Source organism: Gastrolobium bilobum, unplaced genomic scaffold (assembly GCF_033153095.1).
Source record: "Gastrolobium bilobum isolate Gb01-03AN ecotype WA unplaced genomic scaffold, APGP_CSIRO_Gbil_v1 utg8229, whole genome shotgun sequence".
Lineage (NCBI taxonomy): Eukaryota > Viridiplantae > Streptophyta > Magnoliopsida > Fabales > Fabaceae > Gastrolobium > Gastrolobium bilobum.
In genome coordinates, this window is record NW_026896985.1 from 209,078 (window position 1) to 235,351 (window position 26,274).

General features: G+C 34.7%; 3 protein-coding genes and 1 long non-coding RNA gene across 4 annotated transcripts; 3 read left to right on the forward strand and 1 right to left on the reverse strand.

Annotated features, from left to right (window-relative positions):
- Positions 1-1,750: 1,750 nt before the first annotated feature.
- On the forward strand, positions 1,751-3,529 carry LOC133303230 (protein MARD1-like). Its single transcript, XM_061503110.1, has 3 exons — positions 1,751-1,886; positions 2,201-2,953; positions 3,126-3,529. The coding sequence occupies exons 2-3, from the start codon at positions 2,223-2,225 to the stop codon at positions 3,208-3,210; spliced, it is 816 nt and encodes a 271-aa protein (XP_061359094.1). The 5' UTR covers positions 1,751-1,886; positions 2,201-2,222; the 3' UTR covers positions 3,211-3,529.
- A 2,616-nt stretch (positions 3,530-6,145) lies between these two features.
- LOC133303229 (uncharacterized) lies at positions 6,146-8,464 on the reverse strand. The gene is made up of 3 exons (XR_009750441.1): positions 8,324-8,464; positions 6,483-8,233; positions 6,146-6,386 (listed from the first exon to the last, which is right to left on the reverse strand). It is a non-coding gene; the product is annotated as an uncharacterized LOC133303229 (long non-coding RNA).
- A 7,049-nt stretch (positions 8,465-15,513) lies between these two features.
- On the forward strand, positions 15,514-15,975 carry LOC133303219 (uncharacterized). Its single transcript, XM_061503099.1, has one exon. The coding sequence runs from the start codon at positions 15,514-15,516 to the stop codon at positions 15,973-15,975; it is 462 nt and encodes a 153-aa protein (XP_061359083.1).
- Positions 15,976-23,564: 7,589 nt separating this feature from the next.
- LOC133303220 (late embryogenesis abundant protein D-34-like) lies at positions 23,565-24,390 on the forward strand. Its single transcript, XM_061503100.1, has 2 exons — positions 23,565-24,143; positions 24,226-24,390. Exons 1-2 carry the CDS (start codon positions 23,565-23,567, stop codon positions 24,388-24,390), a joined length of 744 nt encoding a protein of 247 aa, XP_061359084.1.
- Positions 24,391-26,274: the final 1,884 nt, after the last annotated feature.

Here is a 26,274-nt window from a genome sequence, read left to right on the forward strand (position 1 = left end):
AAAAAATAAAATAAAGGAAAGAATAAAATAAAAATAAGTATGAGCAAAGAGTCCTATATAAGAACCTATCTTAGATGCATTTTTAAATATGAAAGTCATGAAAAAACAAAGAGTCACATGTTATAAACCATGTGAAAGGTCATCCATAATCCATATGAAAGGTCATTCATAATATTTTACAATATCCCTTTAGATGTATTCTACCATTCAACACACCGTTAGTGTGGTGATTATAGAATATATCAAAGATCATGAAACATAAAGAGTCACGTGTGATGAACCATGTGAGAATTTATTCATAATATTTTACAACAAAAATAAACTTTTCAACAGTGATATGTTTTAGCATAGATTTTCATCTGCGCATCAATAAAATTAAAATTTTCTATTGACGTCTAAGCATGTTATACATCCAAATTTATATTGAAACATATTGTATACAATGCACTTTAGTAATTTTGTGGATAATAATAACTAAATTTTTTTTTGTAACGGTAATAGTTAAAGAAAATCAACTATTTTACTTTCAAATATATAACATACTAAGAGCAGTTATTCAATACTGGTATTAAGATAATTTATTTTTTATTATTACTTTTAGTTTTCCACTATGATTGTTGTGTTCTGTTATGACTCCCGGTGAAATTTTTTTTATTTGATAGCATCATTTAATAATGAATTTAGTAAAAGTAGTAACTAAATTTTCACTTATATTAAAATTTTGTTTACATTTTCACTTGTATATTTATGTACAAATCTTATTTTATTAAAAAATTAAATTTATAAAAAATTTATAATTTGTAAAAAATATGTTAAGAAAGTGTTAAAATTTTATTTGTTAAAATATTTTTTTAATATATTGAATATGATAAAAAAATTATGAAATTATAATTTTGGATGGCCCGCAGGCTGACCCTAACCAATAGAATTTTTGATCCATGCGGACCTTGATTATTGAGGCTCATTTGACTATGCAGACTTTGACCAGCCCATTTTAACCACTCTAGCGATGTTTAACCCAAAAAAAATAAAACGTGTGATGTTTTATAATTTAATTCTTACCGTTGCGTATCTCAGAAGGTACAACTATATAATCATTATATTACATGGTTATAAATTTACAACTATATACTTTTTTTTATTCAAAAAATAATTTATTTTATAATCAATTATCAGATATTTTAAAAAAATTAGAGAGTTTATTGTTTCTTATGTTAAGATAAATTTATTTTCTACGCTTATAAAAGTGTATGAAACATAAATTTTTCTTTCTCTCAATTTTTATTCAAATGAATTCACATAAGTTTCATATATTTTTATGTGCACATAGGAGATAAATTTTTACAATATAAAAAATATTAAATCCAAAATTATATATATGAACCATTCCTCATTTTATTATCTTTTACATATTTATAAGAGCTCCTTTTCTTTCCGTTCCCATGTTCGAAGGCACACCTGATTCAGGACAATACCATTGGATCAGTCATCAGTGAATAAAAGATTAGAAAAAGACAAAACACCTTGGATGAGTGTGTCTAATGAGAGAGTCAAGATTTAGATAGAGGCAGATAAATAAAATTAAACAAAACAAAACAAAACAAAATGAAAGCAAAACTTCAAAGTTCAAAGTAATAACGTTTGATTTCCATGCACGCAACTTTTTTATTTCTTTTTCCTTTTTCTTCCTTAAAAAGCCTTGCTCAAGCATCTCTCTCTCTTCTATCTAGAAAGCGTCCCTCTCTTTCTCTTCTCTTTCTGTTTGCTCTCCATAAAGTTTCAGAACAAAAATTGAAAAATAATTATGATCACAAGTCAGTGTTGCACTAACATGGGAATATATGCTTTTTCTCCTTGAAGAAAATTAGTAACATTAGTTTACGCAGGTATGGTTGCTACACTGTTTGAGCAGGCAATTCAGTTAGCCTGACAGTTTCAGATGACCACCTTTATTTCAGAAACATTCCCATTACACGAAGATTCTTTTTACTAAAGTTTTTCTCTTTTTTTTTTTGGTTTTGGAAATTGTAGCCTGCATCAATCATAGTGGTTTTCTTTGTAATATCACTCTGGCTATTTTGGGTAGTAGTGTTTCATTTCTTACTCAAACTTCTTGTATGTTTTTGCATCATTCTAGGTCTATCTAGTACTTAACTCGTTCTTTACTTTTGAATCTAATTACTTGTTCTTCATTTAACAGTGGTCGTAGAAGAAGGGACTTGATGCTGCTCAGGAACCGATCAAGAGCAGTAACCAAGCCAAGTTTGATGGGTGATAAAAGCTCACAGCCATCTCCAAATCAGAATTATGCTAGAACTATTCCATCTCTATTTGGCTCACCAAAGTTTAGAGATTTCACCATGAAGCGTCTATCAGGATCTGAGGCTTTGCGCAGCCCAACATCAATTCTTGACACAAGAGCATTATCCCCAAATGGGAATCCTTTCTCATATGAAAACAGGACCGAAGCTATGATATCCCCAAGAATGCAATCAGAAAAAAGAAGCTCTTGGGAAAAGATGGATTCACAAGGCATTGGACTTGCTCTTGTGGGTGCACTTAAAGATGAGACTTTTGATGACAATTCTGCTAAACCAAGCAATGGGAATGTCCTGTTTGGAACTAAGCTTAGAGTGAAAATCCCTCCCCTGCCACCACCTTCCACGTTTGAGTCTAAAACATGTGATGTTGATTTTGGTGCCAAAGCTAAGGATTCTCCACCAGCAGTTGTGACAGGTGTTTTGAGTTTGAGTGAGATGGAGCTTTCTGAGGAGTACACATGTGTGATATCCCATGGACCTAATCCAAGAACAACCCATATATTCGATAATTGTGTTGTGGAAAGCTATTGTTCTCTGCCCAATAACCCGCACACTTCTTTGGTCAATTTCCTTAGCTTTTGTTACACTTGCAAGAAGCATCTTGAGCAGACAATGGATATCTTTATTTACAGGTAAGGTTCATTTTCAATGCAACCTTAACACTTTGAATAAAAAGTGTTGGATAGACTAAACAGAAAGACACATCCAAACATAAATGTAATTCTTTAATTCATTTTTTGGTTTTATTTAGTTTCACGTCACTTGAGCAAACTTATGGAGCATGAAATGGGTTGTGTTTTGCAGAGGAGAGAAAGCTTTCTGCAGTCAAGAATGTCGCCACCAAGAGATGGTGTTAGATGGAGCAGAAAATTCAGATGGTCATTATTGACTTCATTTTCCCTTGAGCGCTTTACTTTCACCGCGGCCTCAAAGTCTTGCATTTTGGTGAGGATAACTAGCTAGTCACAATTTTCCAATTTTTGTTTAGGATTTCTAGATAATATTTCATTGTGACCAGCATATTCTTTTTCACCCTTTTGAAGTTCTTTGTTTTTGTTTTTGTTTTTTGTGTTTTTTTCTCCCCTCTCCCTTGCAAATAGAGATAAGAGAGGATGTAGAGTTTATTTCAAGAAATGAGTAATTAAGATTGCTTCTGGCTTTCCCCTTTGTTTTTGGCCGAAGCAGATGATCATGAATATGATTGAAAATAGTGCTTTTTTTTTTTCCTTCTTATCCGAGTTGATGATGATGCATATCACTGCAAATGGGGACCAATTAATTGGTTTTTTTCAAGAAGATTCCCTCTTTCATGTATTCTATTATTATTATGCTGTTCACGCCCCTCGATTAATTAAATAAATAAATAAAATCGGGCAAACCATTACAATAATTTAAAAAACTGACATTGACAGAGATATATACATTTGTTAAAGGTCCCTTTTCCTTACCTATTACTTCATCATCCAAATAATTGAATATCAGGCTTCAATTAGAAACTTTGACACGAATAACAGGGAGAATCCCAAGATTTCTTTGGGTTAACAGCCACTGATATTAAATAACCAAAGTTCTTATCCCATATCCTCAACCCCTTTGTCCTAATCCAGTTTAACAACGCCAACTAGACTGTGTCCAGATCAAGCATCTGCATCAAATAGGTATAAATTAAATGGGGTCATCATTAAAGCAACATTATGTACCGAAAAGAAAAAAAACCCAAAGACACGAGGCAGTGGTGTATATAACATGATAAAATTTGGTTACATTAAATGATTAAATTATAAGCTTTAAAAAATATTATTAACTATAGCTTTGCAGCCAGATAATATAAGAAATCACATTTCGAAGCAAATAACATACTGGTATATCTATTAAGAGGAAAAAAAAGTAAAGAAAAAAACTCGATGTATTTTTGTTTCGATATTGCTGCAACAGAAGTACTTGTGGACTATGGATTGAGAGGACTCTTAACCTCTTACCCATATGTATCTGAAAATGAAAAAGTCTTGGTGCGCATGAAAACCACCAGCAACCTTAACTTGACGAGTCTTGTGTTTGGAGAATCATTAAATTAGAGAAATTGACGCTCCGGAAGGCAGGGTTATAGCGATTCAGGTGAAAACCCAAGTACACAAAGGAATTGGGACCCATAGTACACAAAAGTGAGCATGCTATTATGCTAAGATGCTCAACTAATGGTAACAAAGAACAAACAAAAGGAACCTGAGAGATAGCGTCTCCTTTGGCATCTGCCAGCGTTATTAGTTAATACATTATACAGATGAGAAATGAACATCATTTTCACATCTTTCAGATTTCAATTAAAGAAGATAAAAGCTCATGCACCAGCAATTTCACGAAATAGTAAGAAGTGTTTTCTACGAGTAGTGTAAAGAACCTTAACCTAGCTCTAAAGGGTGAGAGTGTTTAAGGCCTTATAAAGGCTACATTAGTTGTTCATACACCCAATGTGAGACTATATATCTCAACACGCCCCCTCACGCAAGAACCCTTTGGGCTAGAAGCGTAGAATAACATGCCCCCTCACGCAAGAGCCCTTTGGGCTAGAAGCGTAGAATTGCACAGTCCCAATTTTTGATTTTATCTTTTTGTGTTTTTTTTTTATTTTAATTCCACTTGAAAGTGGAGGGCCGTGAGGATCGAACTCGAGACCTTATGGTCACTCAAGCTCTGATATCATGTAAAGAACATTGGGATACACCACCTCAAAAGCTAGCTCTAAGGGTGAGAGTATCCAAGACTTTATAAACTTCACATTCGTTGTTCATACAACCAATGTGGAATTATATATCTCAACAAGTAATTCCATACATTTTTTCAAATTCACATATAATGACCAATAAATCAGTTAAAAAAAATAATTATTAGATCTTGAAATTGTCTTCCTAACTATAAATTTTTATTCAAATTATAATGAATTCCAAACTTTTAAACTTATCTTCACACAGTTAATATTGTCCGCTGCTGATTAACCGTGGGAAAGACAAAAAAATTTGCACCAAAAAATACCTTGTCTCTTGCTCTCACTCTGTTATCAAGAGGTGACAATATTAACTTTTGGAAGATAAAGATAATATGATTGTCTGAGACTGAGTTTGATAAGTATGAACAATTTAAATCAGTTAAAAAAAAAAAAAAAATCAGTCAAAAAGATAAAATTAAATTAAATGGAGCCTAAATGATATCCAGACGTGGGAGAAAGAGTGCACAATTTAAATCGTTCCAAAAAAAGAAATTCAATGGAATTCCATCGATATCATTGATAACGTCACTACTCATGGAAAAATGGCAACCAATCTATATAGCAGGTTTCAAGTTGCAACCACATAACATCTACAGCTAAAAGGATAGAGGTAACAGACAACAATGAGTTAGGAACCTTAGGTTTAGAATTAGATCAGGCAACAGAGAATCTTTAACCCGGGCAAAGAAAATTTAAAAGAGGAATCGTTGAGCTCATGTGGACTGAACTGGACAAAGTACCCAGATAAGACACCACTAAAGTATTTTCAGTAATGTTGTGTGAACACTAAATCTTATCAGGCCACTTTCCCGCATAAAAATTGGTTTCCATGAAGGAACCAAACATGTAGTTGCCATCGCAGAAAACTAGACCATTCTGAATTGGAATGGTTTAAACATGACACCAAATCTTTGATGTGTGAAAATAATTACTGAATATTTCGTCATCCAAGTTCTATCCATAGTAGGACCATCACAATTCAATTAATTTAAGATTAACTAATGACATCAGAGACTAAAGTTAATCAAGATGCAGACAATCATGCCATTGCCTTTGAAGAAACGCTACATAAAATAATGAAGAGAATAAGTATTTAATTCAGATACATAAATGGTGCATAGATAATAGTCACTGACATTTTATTACAGTAGATCAAACAAGATTCACAAGTTACACGAGCAGAAAGAAAGAAACACGGACAAATTTACGAGCCACAAGGGTCTTTGTCGAGAAAAACTGACTTGCAACTGACCACGTCTCACAAGTCACTACTGAAACAGCCTCAGTATAGTTTTGCCTCCCTGATTCACGCATTGAACATTTCTCAGTTAGTACAAAGTAATGGCATGAAAATAATATAGCAGAAGCATTTAAATAATCATCAAGCAAGACCTTACCTTAAATATGGCATGGCAAGGTCAACACTCTCTATGGAAATTGAAGATAAACCAGGTGAGGACTAGGACTAAGGAGATAAGCATTACTCAGCACCAGAAATGAAATATATAAGGGGCTTACTAGCAGGTGGAATGACATGGATTAACCTAAAAAATAACTGAAGCAAATGCTGCAAAAGACTATTACAAGTCCCTTCAAACTTTTCTTTGAAAAAAAAAAAACAGAAAAGATAGCGAAGGGGCAAACCATACCCTAACGAGGGTAGCTAAGGAATAAAATACTAACAGAGAGAAAGAAAGACCGGCAGGGAAGGTAGTAACTAGCAAACAGCTTATCACCTAGGAGACTGATTGTCTGCATTTTAAGTAGATCAGGATGAAGTACTTTAGGCATGATTAGAAGAAAACCCAAAAAAAAGAACAGACTAAAGGGCACTCTAAGGGTTTTTGCAAGTACAAGCTTCTAAAGTATTTACATAGTATGTAAAGCAGGAGGCCTAAATCCTATGTCAGATTAAGGGAAGTTAAACATTCTACGAGGAGATGATGCTGAGAACTATATGTCATTAATTAGGATTCAAATTGAATGTAATTTTTTTCAGGTCCAATAGATGAAAGCTCAGTCAACCAAATCTATTCCATGCCACTCCGACTCGTTATCACCATTCTGCTTCACAAATATTTTCATGGAAGCTTCCATCGACCCATAGCAAAGCCTGCTTTCAATAGATTCTTCAAGTATACACCCAGTTACCCTCTCTACTGCTAAGCTTGATCCGATTTCCAAAATCTGGAGATTGTTGACCCACCACAGCCACCATTGTCAAGGGCACCACCACTACTGAAAGCTACACAAACTCAAACGGACTCAGACTAAAAATTTTATTTGGTCTCCCTATACATATCTAACACTAATCCAATTTCATTAAAAGAGACATTCTACAGGAGCCCAGCGCTCCTTATATTGCACTCATCATTGATGTTAAGATTGAGAATGCGATGCAGGGTCTTAGTGGCAGAATCAGCATTAACAAAGAGATCTCTTGTACAAAACAAATGCTCCCTGTTGGCCGATGAAGGCGCAGACTTGGCCACTGGGCGCATTTCAATCTCAGGGGAGGAACCGGGTAGATCAAGAGACACAGTCCTCTTTGGTTGGACTGAGAACTTGGGAATTGGCAAGGAACTGGGTGGAGGTGAATTTGAGTAGGTAGGTCCAGCCCATAACCCAGAGAACAAAACATCTTCATTGAAAGTTGTCTCTTTTCTACAAGCTTTGCCAATGATAGGAATTGGGTTGCTCTTAGGAGTAGTTATCCTATGCTTTTTTTTATCAGAGTTTGAATTTGCAGAAAAAGGGGGTGGTGTTTTAGGGGAACTATGAGATTTCAATGGAGTTGGCAATATACCTGTCCCAGACTCAAAAGTCCTGCAATTGAACCCCTTAAAGTCCCTAGAAGGTGAACCCCCAAATTGGGCATGGCTCTGTGACTTGCACCTGCTGTAGTATTGGTTCTTATGCTGTTCAACAACAACAAGGGTCTCCATGACCACAATAAATTAGACAATGAGCTAGATAATGAGATTTGAAGGTGTGATCTACTAGATCACAATGCTACAATTCAGTGGGAGGTATCAGAAACAATCCCAATGGATCCAAAATGAAAATGTAAACCAAAAATTTGTCACAACTATACCACCCAGGTAACAATCTCACTGGTTCAGATCCGCCACATGAACTTTCTCATACACTGAAAAATAAAATAAAACAAATAAATTTGCAGTCTTGGGGTATGAAATCAACCTTTTCTCAAAAACAGGGAAAGAAGAAAAAAAATTACCAGTTGGTGGAAGAGAAAATTTTCCAAAGGGAGCATGAAAAGGGTATGATTGTGCTGCTGCTCCTTCTTTTCCTTCAAGTTATTTTATTCATTTTGGAAGCAGTGAAAGTGGTGGAGGTGAATGGTGAATTTGGGCTTAGGACTCGGCAAATGCTGAACACATTCAACGTAAACATTAAACAATATTAAATGTACGTAAAAAGTTGAAGTTGACCTACTGATGTCGGTTTTTGGCTCCCTCACTACGCATATCTCGTGAAATGACGTGACACGTTCCGGTTGCGTTACCAACAAAAATCTGAGTGGTTCCTTCCTTTCCTTGGTCCTGGTGGAACTATAAAGTGACTAAAAATTAAAGTATTCCTTATTCTTGTGCTTTATTGCGCCTTCCGAAAGGTTTGCTAGACAACTACATTTCCCCAGACAGAGGGAAATTTCAACTTTCGCATGAGCAAATGTTAGAACTGAAGGTAAGTGCACAATTACATGAAAAAATTACCCACCTAAGGTAATTTTTTAAAAAACTACACGAATAATGTAGTTTTGAAAGTATGCAACGAAATAATGTAATTAGTCAGATGTTTTCATCAACCGATTCAAATTGCGATGACCGAACCGAAAAATCAATAACCGAAAAATCAAAAATCAAAAATAAATCCCGCATATTTTAATTTGATTGGATCAGTTTTCGGTTTGGTTAGTGAAAATCGATCCAATGTATTATGTATTTATTATTTTTGAAAGATGGTGACTTGAAAACTTGTTGATTTGTAGACTTGAAATCTTGGATATTATTGATAGCAAATTATCTTGTTTTAGTTTCTTATTATCTATTCATCTATTTTAATTTTTCATGAGTTTTAAGGGGCCGTTTGGTACAAAGATTTTTTAGGATTCTCAGAAAACTGAATGTGATAATTTTATTTACCCACGTTTGGTATGAGATTTTTAAAATTTTTCTGAGAATATGATTTCCCCGGGATTTTATTTTGTGTGTAATTTTTTTTTAAAATACAATCCAAGAATACCACCCACATGGTGATATTCTTGGATTTCTATGACAAGAAAAATTTTAATACAACCAAACATAGTACCAAGAAAATTAATCCAATATTCCCGAAAATATGTTAGCCTACCAAACAACTTTAACATTTTCGAAAAACTCATTTTCCGATCAGATTCCTGAAAATCGTGATTCCCGGATAAAAAAAATTTATCCCCTACCAAATGCCCCCTAAGACTTGTTTTAGTTTGAAGACTTGAATTTACCAGTGGTTTGTAACTTTGAATGACTTTATTTTGATATATTAGTGATTTGTATGACTAAAATTTTAGGCTTTTCGAATAACCAAAAACCGATCTAATTCAAACTGGATAAAATTAGATTGGATTTAAAAAAAATGAAAGAATTGGATCAGATGATTTTTGTTTCAAAATCAATCCAATTCATACCGCAAACACCCTTACTGAGTGTGCAACTGCCATATGTCATATTCTTGTGAGTTGTACATCTGTCATGCATAAGTATCTATGCATTCTATGTGTGTAACTCAAGAGATTTTACCACATAACACTTATTTCTCAATTGTGCATCCTCTAACATGATTATCATATTGTTGTCACATGATGCGATCCTAGTTGTTCATCCCTTCCACTATTTCCTCCTCCACTATATACGTCATCAGCCCTTACACATTGGATTTAGTCCACCTCACACAACTTAGCTTCTCACTCTCCCTTTTTTGTCTACTAACAGGTCGATGTTGGGCAAATGATACGAGTCATTTGGATAGGTCTTATTCAAGTTAGTGTAATCTACACACATTCTCCATCACACGCTCATCTTCTTCACTATTACCACATTGGGCAACCAAGTGGTGTAATCCACTTTATGGATAAAGCTCGCATTCAACAGTCTTTTTACTTCAGTGTCAATGATTTTTTGTCGGTCAAGACATGATTTTATCTTCTTTTGCGCGACTAGATTGACCTTGGGGAAAATGGAAAATTTATGATAGCAGAAGTTGGAGTCTATGCTTGGCATGTTTGAAGGGGTCCACACAAAAAGAGCTTTATTGTCTTCCAAGGGCTTTATTAATTTATTCTTCAGATCTAGGATTATGATGGCCCCAATTTTGGTTGTTTATTCCTCATTTTCTCCGAAGATGAAATGTTTTAACCAAAGAAGCACGAACACGTCAATTTGGAAGAAAAATGTGTCGGGACACCGACACGCGGTCAACACTCCGACATATTTTTATTTTATTTTATCTTTTACTTAAACATAAAAATTTAATTTATAAATAAAATATTTTCTGTTATAGAATTTGACATGAAAAATTATTTCTGCTTTATATTTATGTTTGTTATAAATAATATTATTGTGAATGTCCATAACTCCCAAATAAATATGTCCATTGGATAGGACAATTGGATATTTAATCCCAATTTATAACCATTGAAGAAGTGTAATTCTTCTCATTTATTTTATTGTAACGTACCTTGTCTTATGATCCTATAAATAAAGGCATGTGCAAAGCTTCAAATGAGATGATAATACAAGAAGAATATATTCCCTTTACCCTATACTCTTCTCTTTTACCTATTACTATCTCTATGATTCTTTCAGTTTTTTTATTATTTCACAATAATGTTATGGAATTTGAATATTTGATTGGTTGTATGACTTATTATGGGCTGCTATATGTATTAAATATAAACTATATTATATATATTAAAATATTATTTAATATCAAATTGTGTCCTAACATGTTGAAATTTTAAAATTAATGTGTCGGCGTGTCGTGTCGTGTCCCGTGTCGGTATCGGTGCAACATACATTCTAATTCACGCCCAATGTTGGCCTTGAGTGCTCTACACGGGGGTCACTTTTGGCATCAAACTTCACCATTAAGTATTGGGACATTTTTTCCCCCTTTTTACTACTCTCCTGCGGTTCGACATTACTATGCTCTTTATTTTCTACAAACCTCATAGTGGAAGGTTAGACACTTATGTTGTAGCAACTTCTTGCTAATTGTTACGATTTCGGCAAGTATACCGATTGGTTCAAGTAATAAAGTGTGAGTAAGATATCGTTTTCACGAGGATTAATGCACCAAATATTATTATAACTAGTCCCCTTAATTTGAAAAACTCGAATTGGTTTGAAAAATAGAATTTGAATTAAAACAAAAGTAATTAAAATTAATTGCAGTAAATATCAAGAACATTCAAGAACGCAAGAAAAGATACGATTAAAGAACTGTAATAAGAAACTGTAGCTAGGAATTATTTCACCTCAGATCCTCCTAGAGTAGTTTAAATTAAATTCAATAGTAATTCTTCTCAGATATTTCAAACAATTCATCTTCTAAAAATAGTTGGTTAAATCCTAATGTCTTAGTGACTGTAACCCTTTACTCTAATTAGAATCCTAATGTATTATTAGTTCCATTTAAAATAAGCATTAGACACAATGAATTATGAAGTCTACAACTCAAGCAAGCCTATGTCTAGATCATGAAAGAATTGATATTTTACCCGTGTCAGGATTAAAATCTCAATATGTCTATTGCGAGCTCTAACCCTCAAATCCCTATAAGAGTGATCAATTCATACAAGGATATAGAAATTCATGCAAGGTAAACCACAAATGACTGAACCAATTTATTAAAGAAACAAATTTAAACCACGCATAGGATTCATGTCGGATCTATGATCCTAACTACATAAATAAATTCAGCCTAACATATTCATAAATTCAGAATAAAAAGATGATGAAAAATAAAAAGATTTCATGATAAAACTTGATTAATGATGATCAATGATGAAGCTTTGATCTCCTTCTTCTCCTTTGGAATTTCGCTCCAGAATTTCTCCTCCGCTTCTGCCTTCGTCTCTGAGTCTTTGCTTTCTTCCGTCTTCCGAATGTCCTCTTCACAGCTTTAATCGCATTCTATTTAAAGGCTTAAAACCGGGCCTTTAATTTAGGCCAGCGAGCTATTTTCCTTTCCTCGCTGAAGCGAGCAACAAAGAGAGCTTAATAAAACTTCTTGCTCACTTTCTCCTGAAGCGAGAGCAGAGCGAAGAAGAATTAATTTTTATCAATTCTTTATTTTCTTGATTTTTGATTTATCATTAGCTGCCAACTGCCTTCTCCTCATCAAGTTAGTAATTTCTTCTTTAAGTATGAAACAACCTGAAACAATAAAAAAGATTAGAATCTTATCTAGTTAAACATCTAGGGGCTTACATGGAAGGGACAAAGTCTTCCTGGAGGGTCTGAACATGGCCATCAAGAGTAGCAACTTCGGGTTGGATGATTCTCTTAGTCTAAACCATTTTCACTAATGAAAGGTTGGACAAAGAAACTGGGTTTTCTAGGTACGATTTACCTTTCGCAGGTAAAGAAATGGGAATTAGAGTTTATCGTTTCCTATAGACGGCGCCAATAAGCTTTAGTGGAATGAGAGTTAGTCTGTATCCTTTTGGGTGTGTAGTATCTCAATGTAATAATGCAGTGATATAAATCAAAGCTCTTAAAGAGTCATCGTGAGTGCATTCACATAAGAGGCTATGAATGGGGTGTGTATGTATAGACTACAGTGACTCCAAAACCTAATAGAGTAACAGCTCATAAAAGTGTGTGATATTAGGTGCCTCTTTGACAAGATAAGAGAGGTTTATATAGGTGGAGAATATTCCCTAATGATGAGAGAGAAAGAGGTAAGCCAAAAACTATTAACCAAATCCTCACATTTGCAGTGAAGTGTTGCCTCACCATTATCCGTGTACGATGGTGAGTCGTGCAAGGGAGAACGAAATCCCCTAAGATGAGGTCTATGAGCTCATCTACGGGGTGTCTATGGGTTGGTCCTTTAATGGGCCTTATACGATTGGCCCGTTATAAGGAGCTTATATGGATCCACCAAAATAGGTTATATCAAAAGTTGTAACTTAAAAGAATAATATACATTCTAATTTTGCTCCTTATAAAAAGTTTCGGCATAATATTTTTCAGGTCTGTCTTTGTTGTTATACATGCACAATTATATATCATATAAATAATAATAGAGTTTAATATTTTTTATGTTGTAAGAGATAAATTTATCTCATATACATATATAAAAGTGTATGAAATTTATATTTTTTCTTTATCTTTTTTCTTCTAATATGAGTCCCACAAACTTTTATGTGTATGTAGGAGATAAAATTTATATTTTATAACATAAAAAATATTAAATCCATAATAATATTCACATATATATGTCAAGACTCATGTCTGAATAAGTGAGATGAGGGCGACTAGTCAAAGTATAAAATCGTGTGAGACGAGGGAGACTCATCAAAGTATAATCACGTGATGTATGGCACTGTTCAACTTCCCTTATTTAAGGTCTATCGCACTATTGGGTTTCTCTCCCAAAATTTACAAGATTTTTTGGGGTTCTTCGGGTGATCTGTTGATGGTCCATTCATTAGTCCAAAGAGAGCAAAGCCCATTTGTTAAAAAAAATGGAAGCCATCTGTTGTCTATTGATCTGTCGAATGGAAGACAAAAAAGGAAAAAGAAAATGCCTGTTAGAAGAGGGGAAAAAAATAAAAAGACTACCGTGTACCGTCACCCGAAGGTAGACGATTTTGAACCTCAAATTAAGTACCACAGAAAATATTCGAACTCGGATTTGAAGAACGTCAGAGAAATATAAAATTATTGATAGAAAATTAGAGAAATATAAAAAATATTAATAGGTGTTCACTTACGAGCTTAAAAAATTATGTAAAGAATTATTTCAACTCAAAAATTAAAGTTAGTAAGTGATGGGCCTTTAACGATTTTATATTATATTTTTCTCTAATATGCCCCTCATATAAGAATTCACTAAAGTTGAAATGTGGACAATGCATCAAGTCTCCTACCCATGTTAAGAGAATAGAATGAAGAACATTGATAATTGAACTCGTAACCACTTGGTCAGAGGCTCCTACCAAGTGAGCTTGTAAGTGAAGTCTCGTCAATATTATTTATATTTGTCTATTACATCCCTTACACAAGAGCCTTTGCACATATCTATTTTTTATTTTATTTTACCTTTGTGCTATTTTAATTCCATTAAAAAATTAGAGGTGGTGATAATGGAACAAATACATGACCCCATGAGTACGGATCATAATCATTTCACCTAAAAATTTAGGTTTGTATGTGAAGGTTTATATTTCTCAAACAAAGATGCAGAGTCTTCAAGGGATCAAATATTCATACAAATCCTTAAATTCTATGGCAATAAGCTGCGAATCCTAATTTAGAAACTAGATTTTGACAACAACAAAAAACAGGCAGAAAACAAGTCCACAAACAGTTAGCTATTACGCAGAAAAGAAAACATACACATACAAACACCGTTAAGATGACAAATCCTCACAGAAACTCACTCAAACAAACTCTGTACAATGCAATAACAGAATAAGGTTTGCGAATAAAACTACCCTCTACTGACCTGGAACTATTGATTGAATATATAGTTGCATCGTATTCCTCGTAGACAGATGACACTATCAACTATAATAAAATCCAAGTTAGTAAAGTGTTCAATATATATATAGTTGTGCAAATTTTAAAGTGTGGTTAGGCTTTGGTTTGGCTTTGAATGGATATGAGCACCACGCACAAAGTGGAGTCTGACTATTCGATTTCGACGAGACTCTTTTTATCTCGTGTCAAAAGAATATAATAATATAATTGTCCTAATATGCAAGCTGCGTGGATACACAGATTCGTGAATGATTTGATACAAACCACTTAATCAAATAATATTAATAACAAACATCATAAGCAGTATACGAATGCTTCATATATATACCATTTCAATTTCCGAACACAAAATTAATACACGGATTCTATTCCTTTCGTTTGGCCTGAAACCTTTTCACGATTATTCCAGCACCCAGAGAAAGCAAAAGCAATCAATGCCCTCCTTCATAGACCATCCTCTCGGAGGGTAGTTTCGTCTAATCAAGTCCATGTGAGGAACCCATATATATCGATATCACCATCGACAAACACTCCTATAATAAACCCATAATTCCAGATTTCATACTCCAACTTCCCTTATACAAACATCCAAACAGGAACTTAACTAGAATAGTGATAAATTGAATTAAGCAACAACAACAACACCATGTTCTCCATGAAGATCAACCCCTTCGCAAAGAAGCGAAACAACAACCAGCGTTCCCAGTACGGTGTCGTTTCATCGGCACCAACCTCAAACACGAAGAAGCTATGGAGACTGCCTCACGTATTCGCCCAAACGCTTGAGCTTCCTTTGCCCTCAGACGCCGACGTTTCGTACGAGGAAACGCCGCAGTTTCTTCGCTTCGTTGCTTCGTGTAACCAGATAAACATGTTCAACGCCAGCGCTAGCGGCGTTCGAGCTCACGCCATCGAGATTCTTCCAGGTATAACCAAAATCGTGATCAAGAGAATGGACGGCGGTGATGTCACGCTGGCGTGTCAGCAGCTGCATCATCGTTTAGGCGTTGATCTCTGGCGGTTCCGTCTTCCGTCGTGGGCTCAGCCGGAGATGGTCACCGCCGTTTGCAGCGGCGGGAAGCTGGTGGTGACGGTGCCCAAGAGCAGAGAGAACTGATGTGTGTGTGTAGTGCGTGGCCTCTCTTGATGATAATTTTCGCTAATAAAACATCGATCGATTCCATGTCATGTGAACTGTGAATCAAATTGAAACTTAATTTTGTTATCTATTTAATGAACTTTTGAAAGTTTAAATATGAGACAAAATGTTACTCTCTCTCTCTTTTCTTTTCTTTTTTCTTGATCTCAGTAAGTTGTTAATTAGTGATCGATTGATGCTGCTGGCGAGTGATCATGAATTTTAATTAAATGGTTACATGAGGAGATATTAAAATTAGTGCATTATCGTGAGGAGATATAATAAAAATAATATAAAATTATTTGGTTTATCTTTTTCTAACCGCTTAAACTCTTTAAAATAAGTTGATTTATGTCAAATATTATTAAAAGAGAGCAAGACTAGTGTTGAAAACCCAAGGGGAGCATATAGTCATGATTTTATTTTATTTTAGTACAAGTGGAGGGACGTATAGTCTTGATTTTTGAAAGAACTGTGATGGCTTATATGAGGATCAACAATTTTATTTGCACGTCATTTCTCATATTTTATTCTAATATTCTTTTCCACTCACTGTTTGTCGTACGTAGTCACCCAAGTGGCCAAGTAAGAGCCCATCGTGATGAAATTAAGAATAGTGATATGGCTTTTAAGACTAAAATTATTATCTGCATATATATCATCACTTCCCATACATAATTCGTATACAATTTTTTTCTATATAATAAAATGAAGAAATATATATACTTTACGATACATTATTTTTGCTCAAGCAAATACTCGTAAGCTAAAAAAAAAAGTGGTTTGAAAGAAACATTTTCCTTTGATGACATATTCGCTTGATGAGTACATCATCAAGCTCTTATTCTTCAACGCGTTGCAGACATATTTTTTTTTTTTTTTTTCACATTTCATAGAGCTAATTTCACTTGCAAGTAACGATATTTACTCATCAAAACTTTCATCATTTTTACATTTTATTTTATTTGCAAAAAAAATATACAGAGTATATCAGGTATATATATTTTATTTTATTATTTAAAAGGTGATAGTATAAGAAAATATAAACATTTTAAAATATAAATGTCATTACTCTTTCCCGCTAGCATGCTTCTCATAAGAGTTTGATGTTAAGTAAGTTTAACGATTCAAAAGCAATAATTTATATTATAAATATTAATTTTCTATATGAGTTATTTAATTTATTTTAAATTTATACAATTGTATATATTACGTGAAATTATTTTTGCACAATTTCAGGTACATTTTAATAGTTTTATATAGTTGCTATAATTGGTTTTATATGGAGTTTATGTCTTCGGGAGGTAGGGTTATTCTACAAGGAGAATCTATTGGTGGTGTGGTTAGTTCTGTTAACCAGCAGTGTTTGAGATTAGCAGGGGAAGCTGACCTTGTGGGACCTGCAATTCTTCCTGAACTATTGGACTTGAAACAGCAAATTCCCATTGCTGTTTGGGACATTCTGCTGCAATTGCAATCTGTGTTCCAATTGCCACAGGGCTTGCCACCACCTAGGAGTTGTGATCATGCTATTCACTTGCTAGAAGGGGCTCGGTCAGTCAATGTTTGTCCTTATCGGTATGCTCACCATCAGAAAGGGGAAATAGAAAAGCAAGTGTCTGAGTTGTTAGCATCAGGATTTATCAAGGAAAGTAGGAGTCCTTTCTCTTCTCCTGTGCTACTTGTTAAGAAACATGACAACTCATGGAGGATGTGCATTAATTATAGAGCATTGAACAATATCACAATCAAGGACCGTTTCCCCATTCCAACAATAGATGAGCTATTGGATGAGCTTAGAGGAGCCAATATTTTCACCAAGTTGGACTTGAGGAGTGGTTACCACCAGATCTTGTTGATTCCAGATGACACTCCCAAAACTGCCTTCAGAACTCATGAAGGACATTATGAGTTCTTGGTGATGCCTTTTGGCTTGACCAATGCTCCTTCTACCTTCCAGGCTGCAATGAATCATATGTTCAGGCCATATCTTCGCAAGTTCATTATAGTGTTCTTCGATGATATTCTGATTTATAGTGGTTCAATTGAGGAACACTATAGCCATCTTGTACTGACCTTGAGTTGTTTGCAGGATAATATGTTCATGGTGAAGCTGAGTAAGTGCTCTTTTGCATTGGCTGAAGTAGAGTACCTGGGGCATTTGGTTTCGGGCATGGGAGTGAAAATAGCTGCAATGCAACAGTGGCCTCATCCAAAGACAATCAAACAATTGAGAGGTTTTATTGGTCTCACTGGATATTATAGGAGGTTCATTATCAGTATGCAGCTATAGCTTCACCTCTCACTGATATATTGAAGAAGGATTCTTTTTTGTGGACTGAGGAGGCTTCCAAGGCTTTTGAAGCCTTAAAGGTTGCAATGACTGAGACTCCTGTTCTGACTCTTCCTGATTTTTCCTCTCCCTTTGTGGTGGAAACGGATGCATCATCCTTGGGAATAGGGGCTATCCTTCAACATAATAACCATCCTATAGGTTTTTTTAGCAAGAAGCTTGGGCCAAGGATGCGGGTGGCTTCCACTTATGTCAGGGAATTACATGCCTTAACTGAGGCAGTGAAGAAGTGGAGGCACTATTTGCTTGGAGCAAGGTTCATCATCCGAACAGATCATAGAAGTTTGAAGGAGTTGCTAACTCAAACTGTCCAAACAGTGGAGCAACAAAAGTATGCATGTAAATTAATGGGCTATGATTTTTCTATTGAGTACAAACCTGGTGCAACTAATGTAGTTGCTGACTCCCTGTCACGTTGTTTTGATGAAGAGCAACCCAGTTTCAATTTGGCACTATTGTCTGAAGTTCAATTTCCCTTGATAGATCAGATTCGAGCTGAAAACATATCTGATCCTGAGCTTGTGGACATTCGGCTCAAATTGAACAATCAGGAATTGATAGGTTCAGAAATTACTGACCGAGATGGCATCTTATATCACAAAAACCGGTATTTATTGGGCACTGCTTCAGCATTGAAGGATATTCTCTTACATGAGGCTCATTCCACTTTGGTTGGAGGTCATGCAGGTATTTCTTGTACTTTTTTGAGATTGTCTGCTTCTTTTTTTTGGAAGGGAATGAGAAAGGATGTCCAGGATCTTGTGAGGAGCTGCTCCACTTGCCAGATGATTAAGCACACTACTTCTCCTCCCTTGGGTTTACTTCACCCTTTACCTATTCCTGATGGTGTGTTTGAAGACATGAGTATGGATTTCATCACAGGATTGCCATTGTCAAAAGGTTTCAATGTTATACTAGTGGTGGTCGATAGATTGACAAAATTTGCTCATTTTGGGGCCTTAGCTAATCCCTACTCTGCTGTAAAGGTAGCTTCTTTATTCTGTGATATGGTGGTCAAATTACATGGTTTTTCAAAGACCATTATTTCAGACAGAGACTCTATCTTCTTGAATAAATTCTGGTCTCAGCTATTTAAATGCAGTGGGATAAGTTTACGTACTAGCACCTCCTATCACCCACAAACAGATGGGCAATCTGAAGTAACTAACAGATATTTGGAGCAATATCTTAGAGCCTTTTGCCATGACGAGAACCACAAATGGGCAGTATACTTGGGCTGGGCTGAATTTCATTACAACACTGTTGTCCACTCCTCAATTGGTATGACTCATTTCCAAGCTCTCTATGGCAAAGCTCCTGTCATGATCCCAACATATGTTAAAGGGTCAGTTCGTGAGGAGGCAGTTGATGCTACTTTGAGCCATCGTGATGATTTATTGAGGCATCTTAGGAATCAATTACTGAGTGCCCAAAACCGCATGAAGGTCCAAGCCGACAAGCACAGAAAGGATCTTCAATTTTCAGTCGGTGATCTGGTGTTAATCAAGTTGCAGCCTTACAGACAGATCACGATAGCTCATAGGAAGTGTCAGAAACTTTCTAAAAGGTATTTTGGTCCTTATCCTATTGTGCGTGTGTTGAGCCCTGTGGCCTATCAAGTTGGTTTGCCTGAAAATTGCAAAATCCACTCTTCCTTCCACATATCTGTTCTCAAACCGTTCAGAGGTGATGGGTCTATTGTTCCTGTTCCTTTGCCCTCAATTAATAAGGAAAATCATCCTGTCCAGTTGCCTTTAGCAGCAGTTATGACTCGGACTATTCAAGGGACTCATGGTGATCGAAGGCAGTGGTTAATTTAGTGGACCAACTCTCTCCCTGAGGATGCTACTTGGGAGTATGAAGATGATCTTATCAGTTTTTACCCAGAATTTTCTCTTCCCACAATGAACCTTGAGGACAAGGTTCTTACTGCAGGTGGAGGCAATGTTATGATGGAGGAACCTAAGCCTAAGAGGATGACTGGGCCTCCTTCTTGGGCCAAGGACTACCTTGTGTAATCGGCCCAATTTCTATGTCATCAGGCGGTGGCCCAAGCTTTGCTGTTACTTGTTAGGACTTAAGTGTCATTTGTTTAGCTGTTACAGTATGCATTGAGCGGTTACAGCATTTACATTACGTGTTTATTTTACAATTCAGTTACAGATTGATAGTGATCTGTGGCTTATAGATAGGAAGCTGATCATTTGTGAAGTTTTATCTGATGAATATACGAATTTCTTTTTGAATTCTCCTCTGTTCCTTCTTGTTTCTCTCCTTGTTACCACATAGGATCCGCAATCCTATCAACATATTCTTTTATTTATTTTTTTCACATTTCATTGAGCTAATTTCACTTGCAACTTGAAAGTAACGATATTTACTCATCAAAATTTTAATCATTTTTACATTTTATTTTATTTGCAAAAAAAAAAAAAATACAGAGTATATCAGATATGTATTTTTTATTTTATTATTTAAAAGGTGACAGTATAAGAATAATATAAACATTTTAAAATATAAATGTCATTACTCTTTCCCGCTAGCATGCTTCTCATAAGAGTTTGATGTTAAGTAAGTCTAACGATTCAAAAGCAATAATTTATATTATAAATATTACTTTTTTTATATGTTATTTAATTTATTTTAAATTTATACAATTGTATATATTACGTGAAATTATTTTTGCACAATTTCACGTACATTTTAATGGTTTTATACAGTTGTTAAAATTGTTACTTATCTGCTGGAGTATGATTGGGTATATATTGACATAACATTATTCTTTTTTCTTTTAACATATACAGCATTATTCTTTTACGAATATAGAATAATAGAACCTCAATAATAGACTTCATATATTTTCATGGCAATGATATGGTAATCTAGGCGTATAAAAGATATGGCTTCGTGATGTGGGCGCATATTAAAAGTTGGGTGGGCGGTGTAAGCCCCACCCACACCCACCCAAAGTTTAAACTGAAAGCTTTTTTGGCTTCAAACTTTATAGAGAAAATTGGAAACTGAAAGTGATGAAGTTACGTTTCCCCTTTTTCTTCTTTTGTAAACCAATATTCCATTGTGGAAGCACGTATCTAGATACATAGAATACAAGAGAAAATTTCAAGAAATGCTGTAACGTCAAATTCATTGTCACTAACAAATAACAATATATAAAAAAACTATATATATTAAGCCTGCACTACTGATGGTTGATTCTCGTCGAGCTTTGGCGCTGCATATTCATACTCTATAATCTCTTATAAATATGTAATTCATTTTTTATTATTAATTCAAATGTAATATGTTTTTAACATATATTTTCTTCTAACTTCAATTCTGATTATGTATCTAGGAATAAAAAAAACCTAATTACTAGTTTTGTCGTTTGAGATTGCATATAACTTACAGTCTTTCTACCAAATGTTAACTGTACTAAGAAGATAAGAAATATCATTAAAAAAAAGAGGAAGATAAGAAATATAAAAATGAGTATATGAGATTACAAAAGAAAAGAAAAACTAATTTTCTTAGCACCAAGCAGCAAATCAATTCAGACTAAAACATCAAAAAGCAGCCAACTGTAGTCTGATGACTCACTTATCTTTTTAAAAGGATTTGGTTTTAAACTTTATTATCAGTGAATTTTAATATTTGTGTTTGACTTACTTTTTAAGTTTTTGATAAGTCTTTAAACCTATTTTATAACAAATAAGTTTAAAGCAATCTGACAAGGTTGAAGACGTAAGTGGAAGCGATGGGGTCCTGAATGTAGCTTAGGAAATTTGACAGACTAGGTTTGACCCGTAGATAGTAATATTTAAAGGAAAATAATATTGTCATGCTACATGAGAGTAAATCATTTTTTTACACAAATTTATTTTTTGTGTCAATTAATTTTTTTTTTCTTTTTTAATATAAAATATGAGATCCACATTTAATTTCTCTCTACTTTTTTTCTCTCCTACAAAAACCCTATCTAAATTAGAGGACATAACCGAGCCTAGCAGAAAATATACATGGTCCAAACTAGAATGCTATGTGCCTTATTTTTTTTTTTAAAAGTTAAAAAAACCGAACGGGCTAGTGCATGCATGCTCAACCGTGACCATCATTTGTTAAGCTGTCCAGGTCATCTTTTGTGCATCCAGAGCACATTAAGAGTGAAACACTTGAAAAAAAAATTATTTTCTCTCTCCTTTGAATTATATATCAGAAAATATTTCATTTTGGTTGGCGGTGACCACTTAATCAAGTAATAGGCCGGGATTATATTAAATAATTCCAACGGTCCAGAAAGTTAGTCTCAAGTCTAAAATCATGAATTGAAGCCTTTTTTTTAAAAAATAAAATAAAATTTATTACTAGAAAAATGTAATTTAAATGTAATTTTTGTTACCAGTCAGCATAACATGAAGGGATGTGAAAGTCAGGCCGATTTGGTCGCCTAATGAACTGGACCTAAATTGAGAATGAAATTGACAACATAATTAAAAATAACTATCGTGAGACATTTTTCTCTGCTACGGATGTATGATATATCCCTTAAAAAAAAAAGGTGAGGATTTAAAAGAAAATAGTACAAATTATTTTAGATTGAATTGAGATAAAAGTTTTTGTAGAAGATACACCAAGTTGGTTGCTACGGGAATACCCAAAAAAGTTCAACTATCACTCTATGATGTGGAATTTTTTTTTTTTTTGAATATATTAAAAATTAAACAAATAACTTATTATATAATTACTCACATCCCTCACCACAGGTCTAACCTAGTGGTTCTTTTTCTTTAAACCCTCGTTACCTTGGCCTTTAGGCCTTAGAGGATGAGTGGAACAACTCTGACAGCTCCTGCAATTGAGAGGATGGTGACCCACATTGCTCATACTGAACTTTAAATGCTCATTCCTTGTTACATTACTCAGCACTCGGTGGAGATGTAGAAAAAAACAAAGAGAGACGGTGAGTAAGAGAAGACGTGTAATGAGTTCGTAGCTTTAGAACTAGCTAGAGCTCTTTAAACTTCATGTTCCTGATACATTGTGTCTGCCACGTGTCATTCATATTTGTGCTTGAATGCCACCTGTAATTCAAAGACATTGATTCAATCACCATCTATAATATATATACTTCATTCAAAGTTCCAACTTCCAAATCCGAAGCGAGCCAAAACAACAAATATTTCGAGTATTGTTTTATCAGTTGTGAAAGTGCGAAGTCATGAGCCAGGAACAGCCCATCAAATACGGCGACGTTTTCAACGTCTCAGGCGAATTGGCATCGAAACCCATCATGCCAAGAGACGCAGCTCTTATGCAGGCAACAGAGAACCAAGCGTTGGGACAAACCCAAAAGGGCGGTCCTGCCGCCGTCATGCAATCCGCGGCAACAGTCAACACCACCGCCGGTCTCGTTGGCCGCGACGACATCTCCGAGGTTGCCAGAGACCAAGGCGTCAGCATCTCCGAAACCAAGGCAGGTGGAAACCGTATCATCACCGAGTCAGTTGGGAACCAAGTTGTGGGACAGTTCGTGGAACCTGATGTGCCAATGAATGCTCCTGCTATTGCTCTTGACCCAAATGCCATAACCATTGGCGAGGCACTTGAAGCGTCTGCGGTAACAAGAGCAGGCAATAAACCGGTGGATCAAAGCGACGCCGCTGCAATACAAGCCGCTGAAATGAGAGCCACCGGAAACAATGAGCTAGAACCTGGCGGTTTGGGCGCCACAGCCCAGTCAGCAGCCACTCGGAACACTCGGACTCTACAGAAGACAACATTATCTGATGTCTTATCGGTAATTACTTGTCTTGTCTCCCATATATATCTATGACATGATTATGTTACATGCATGTATGTGTGTGTATATATGAATGCAGGATGCGAGGGAGAAGCTGCCAGCGGATAAGGCGGTAACGCGAGAAGATGCAGAGGGAGTGATTGGAGCAGAGCTTAGAAACAAACTTGACATGAGAACCACCCCTGGTGGTGTGGCTGCATCCGTCGCCGCAGCAGCCACGCTTAATCAAAACAAGTTAGCTTAATCTCTTATAACATAAAAATATCTACACTTTTTTACCTTTAAATACTTAGAATATCTTGAATAACCTCTGGTCTTGATTTCATACTATAAATAAAGGAAAAAAGAAATATAATAGCGTATATATCTACGCTTGTTTTCAAAAAACAAAACAATGGTGGGTCTCGCCATCTTTATCTCTACAACATAACCTAACAACCTACGATAGTATACTGAAAAGTATTTATTTTTTAAATAAGACAGCTTATATCCTTTCACTCTTACAATGAGGTGAGACCCATACCTTTATTTTTTTTGTCAACTCTCTCTCCTCCTTTGTCTATCTCTTTCTCTCTCTTAAAATGACACAACATTACACTTTACCCATAATGTAAACCAAAATGAATTGTTTTTTTATCATTACATAAATATAATATTCAACAAAAAAGAATTTGAAATGCCACAGAAATTTTAATTATTGTATATTACATTTAATTATACCTTGTAGGTCTTGATATAATGAATTTAAATTTAGTTACTGAAATTGCAATGAAATACATGTATAATAAAGTGTTAAAACATATTCTTTTATTTTTTAGAATACAGCTAAATTAGTAGTGAATAACTAAAATTTTATGATTTTGTGTGATACGTATAATGCATGCAGGTAAATGGTAATAAAGCGGGTGACACGTGAAGATCCCCAGTTCTCAATATGATAAATAGCATTCCTGGTAGCTGGTGGCATGGCGGCATACTTGGTTCAGCAGATCAAAGTAAACAAATAAATGAAGTCATTGCTGAGTTTTTGGTGTGTTTTTTTTTTTTTTTTTTTGGAGTGTTCTTTGTAAAAGCATGTGTAGTACTCTTAGTGTGTTACCTCTTTTTCTTTTGCTTACTTTATTTTTTTTTTTTTAAAAAAAAAACACTATATGCTTAATTAATCCACTATGCTTTTCTTTTCTTTTTCTGTATTCGAACCATTTAGTTTAATACTTTAAAAAAAGGCTTATCTATCTTCGTTCCGACCTCGTTTAATTTTAAATAACTTATTAAATCATACCAGATATGTGCATCGAGAGATAGGAACGGAGAAGACTTTGAAAGGATTATTAATAGGCCATTATGTTGGGTATTCAATGGGCATTTAATTTGGTATGTAATGGACCACAAGAAAAGTTTCATTTGATTTTAATCAATTTTTTCAAAATAAAATTATTTTCTTTTTTAATTTGCGATAGCTGAGGACTTTTTTTGGAGTGAGGTCGTCTATCCTTTTTCACGGCGATGGGAACTTACAAGGAAAAATAAATTAGTATTTGAATATAATTACAGTGGTAAAATCCATGCATGGCAACTTAGAGAGCTTCGATCCATGAACATACACAATTAAAAGGTAGTCAATGGTGAACTTGAGACTTCATTATACGAGGCAATCAAAAAACTGTTGTGGATCAATTTGCCAAATTGCGTAGTTCATCAGTAGGTGTTTGGTTGGGAGCTTTTCAGCAGATATCTATCTTTCTCAAGTATGACTTTTAAAAACACCATGTTTGTTTCAACGTTTTTCACCAAAAACCCATCTATCCAATTTCTCTGGATTTATGAGAAACATAGATATCCGTACTGTTTAGAAACCCAATTTGAAGGTGGGATTTTTTGGAAAACCGGTTATCTGACTTTTAATGCACCATTGATTTCATAAAGTTACCTAATTTTTCCAGTAAAATTTTTCTCCACCAAACAACTTTTTTTTACATTTGTTTACCTATCTCACTTTATCTATTTTTCTAATCATTTTTTTATCTATCTCATTTTCTTACTATTCTAAAAAAATTTCGGTCATATTTTCAGATCAATTATCGTCTACTTACCAAAAAGAAATAAGAGAGCATGTGTCTCGTAAAGG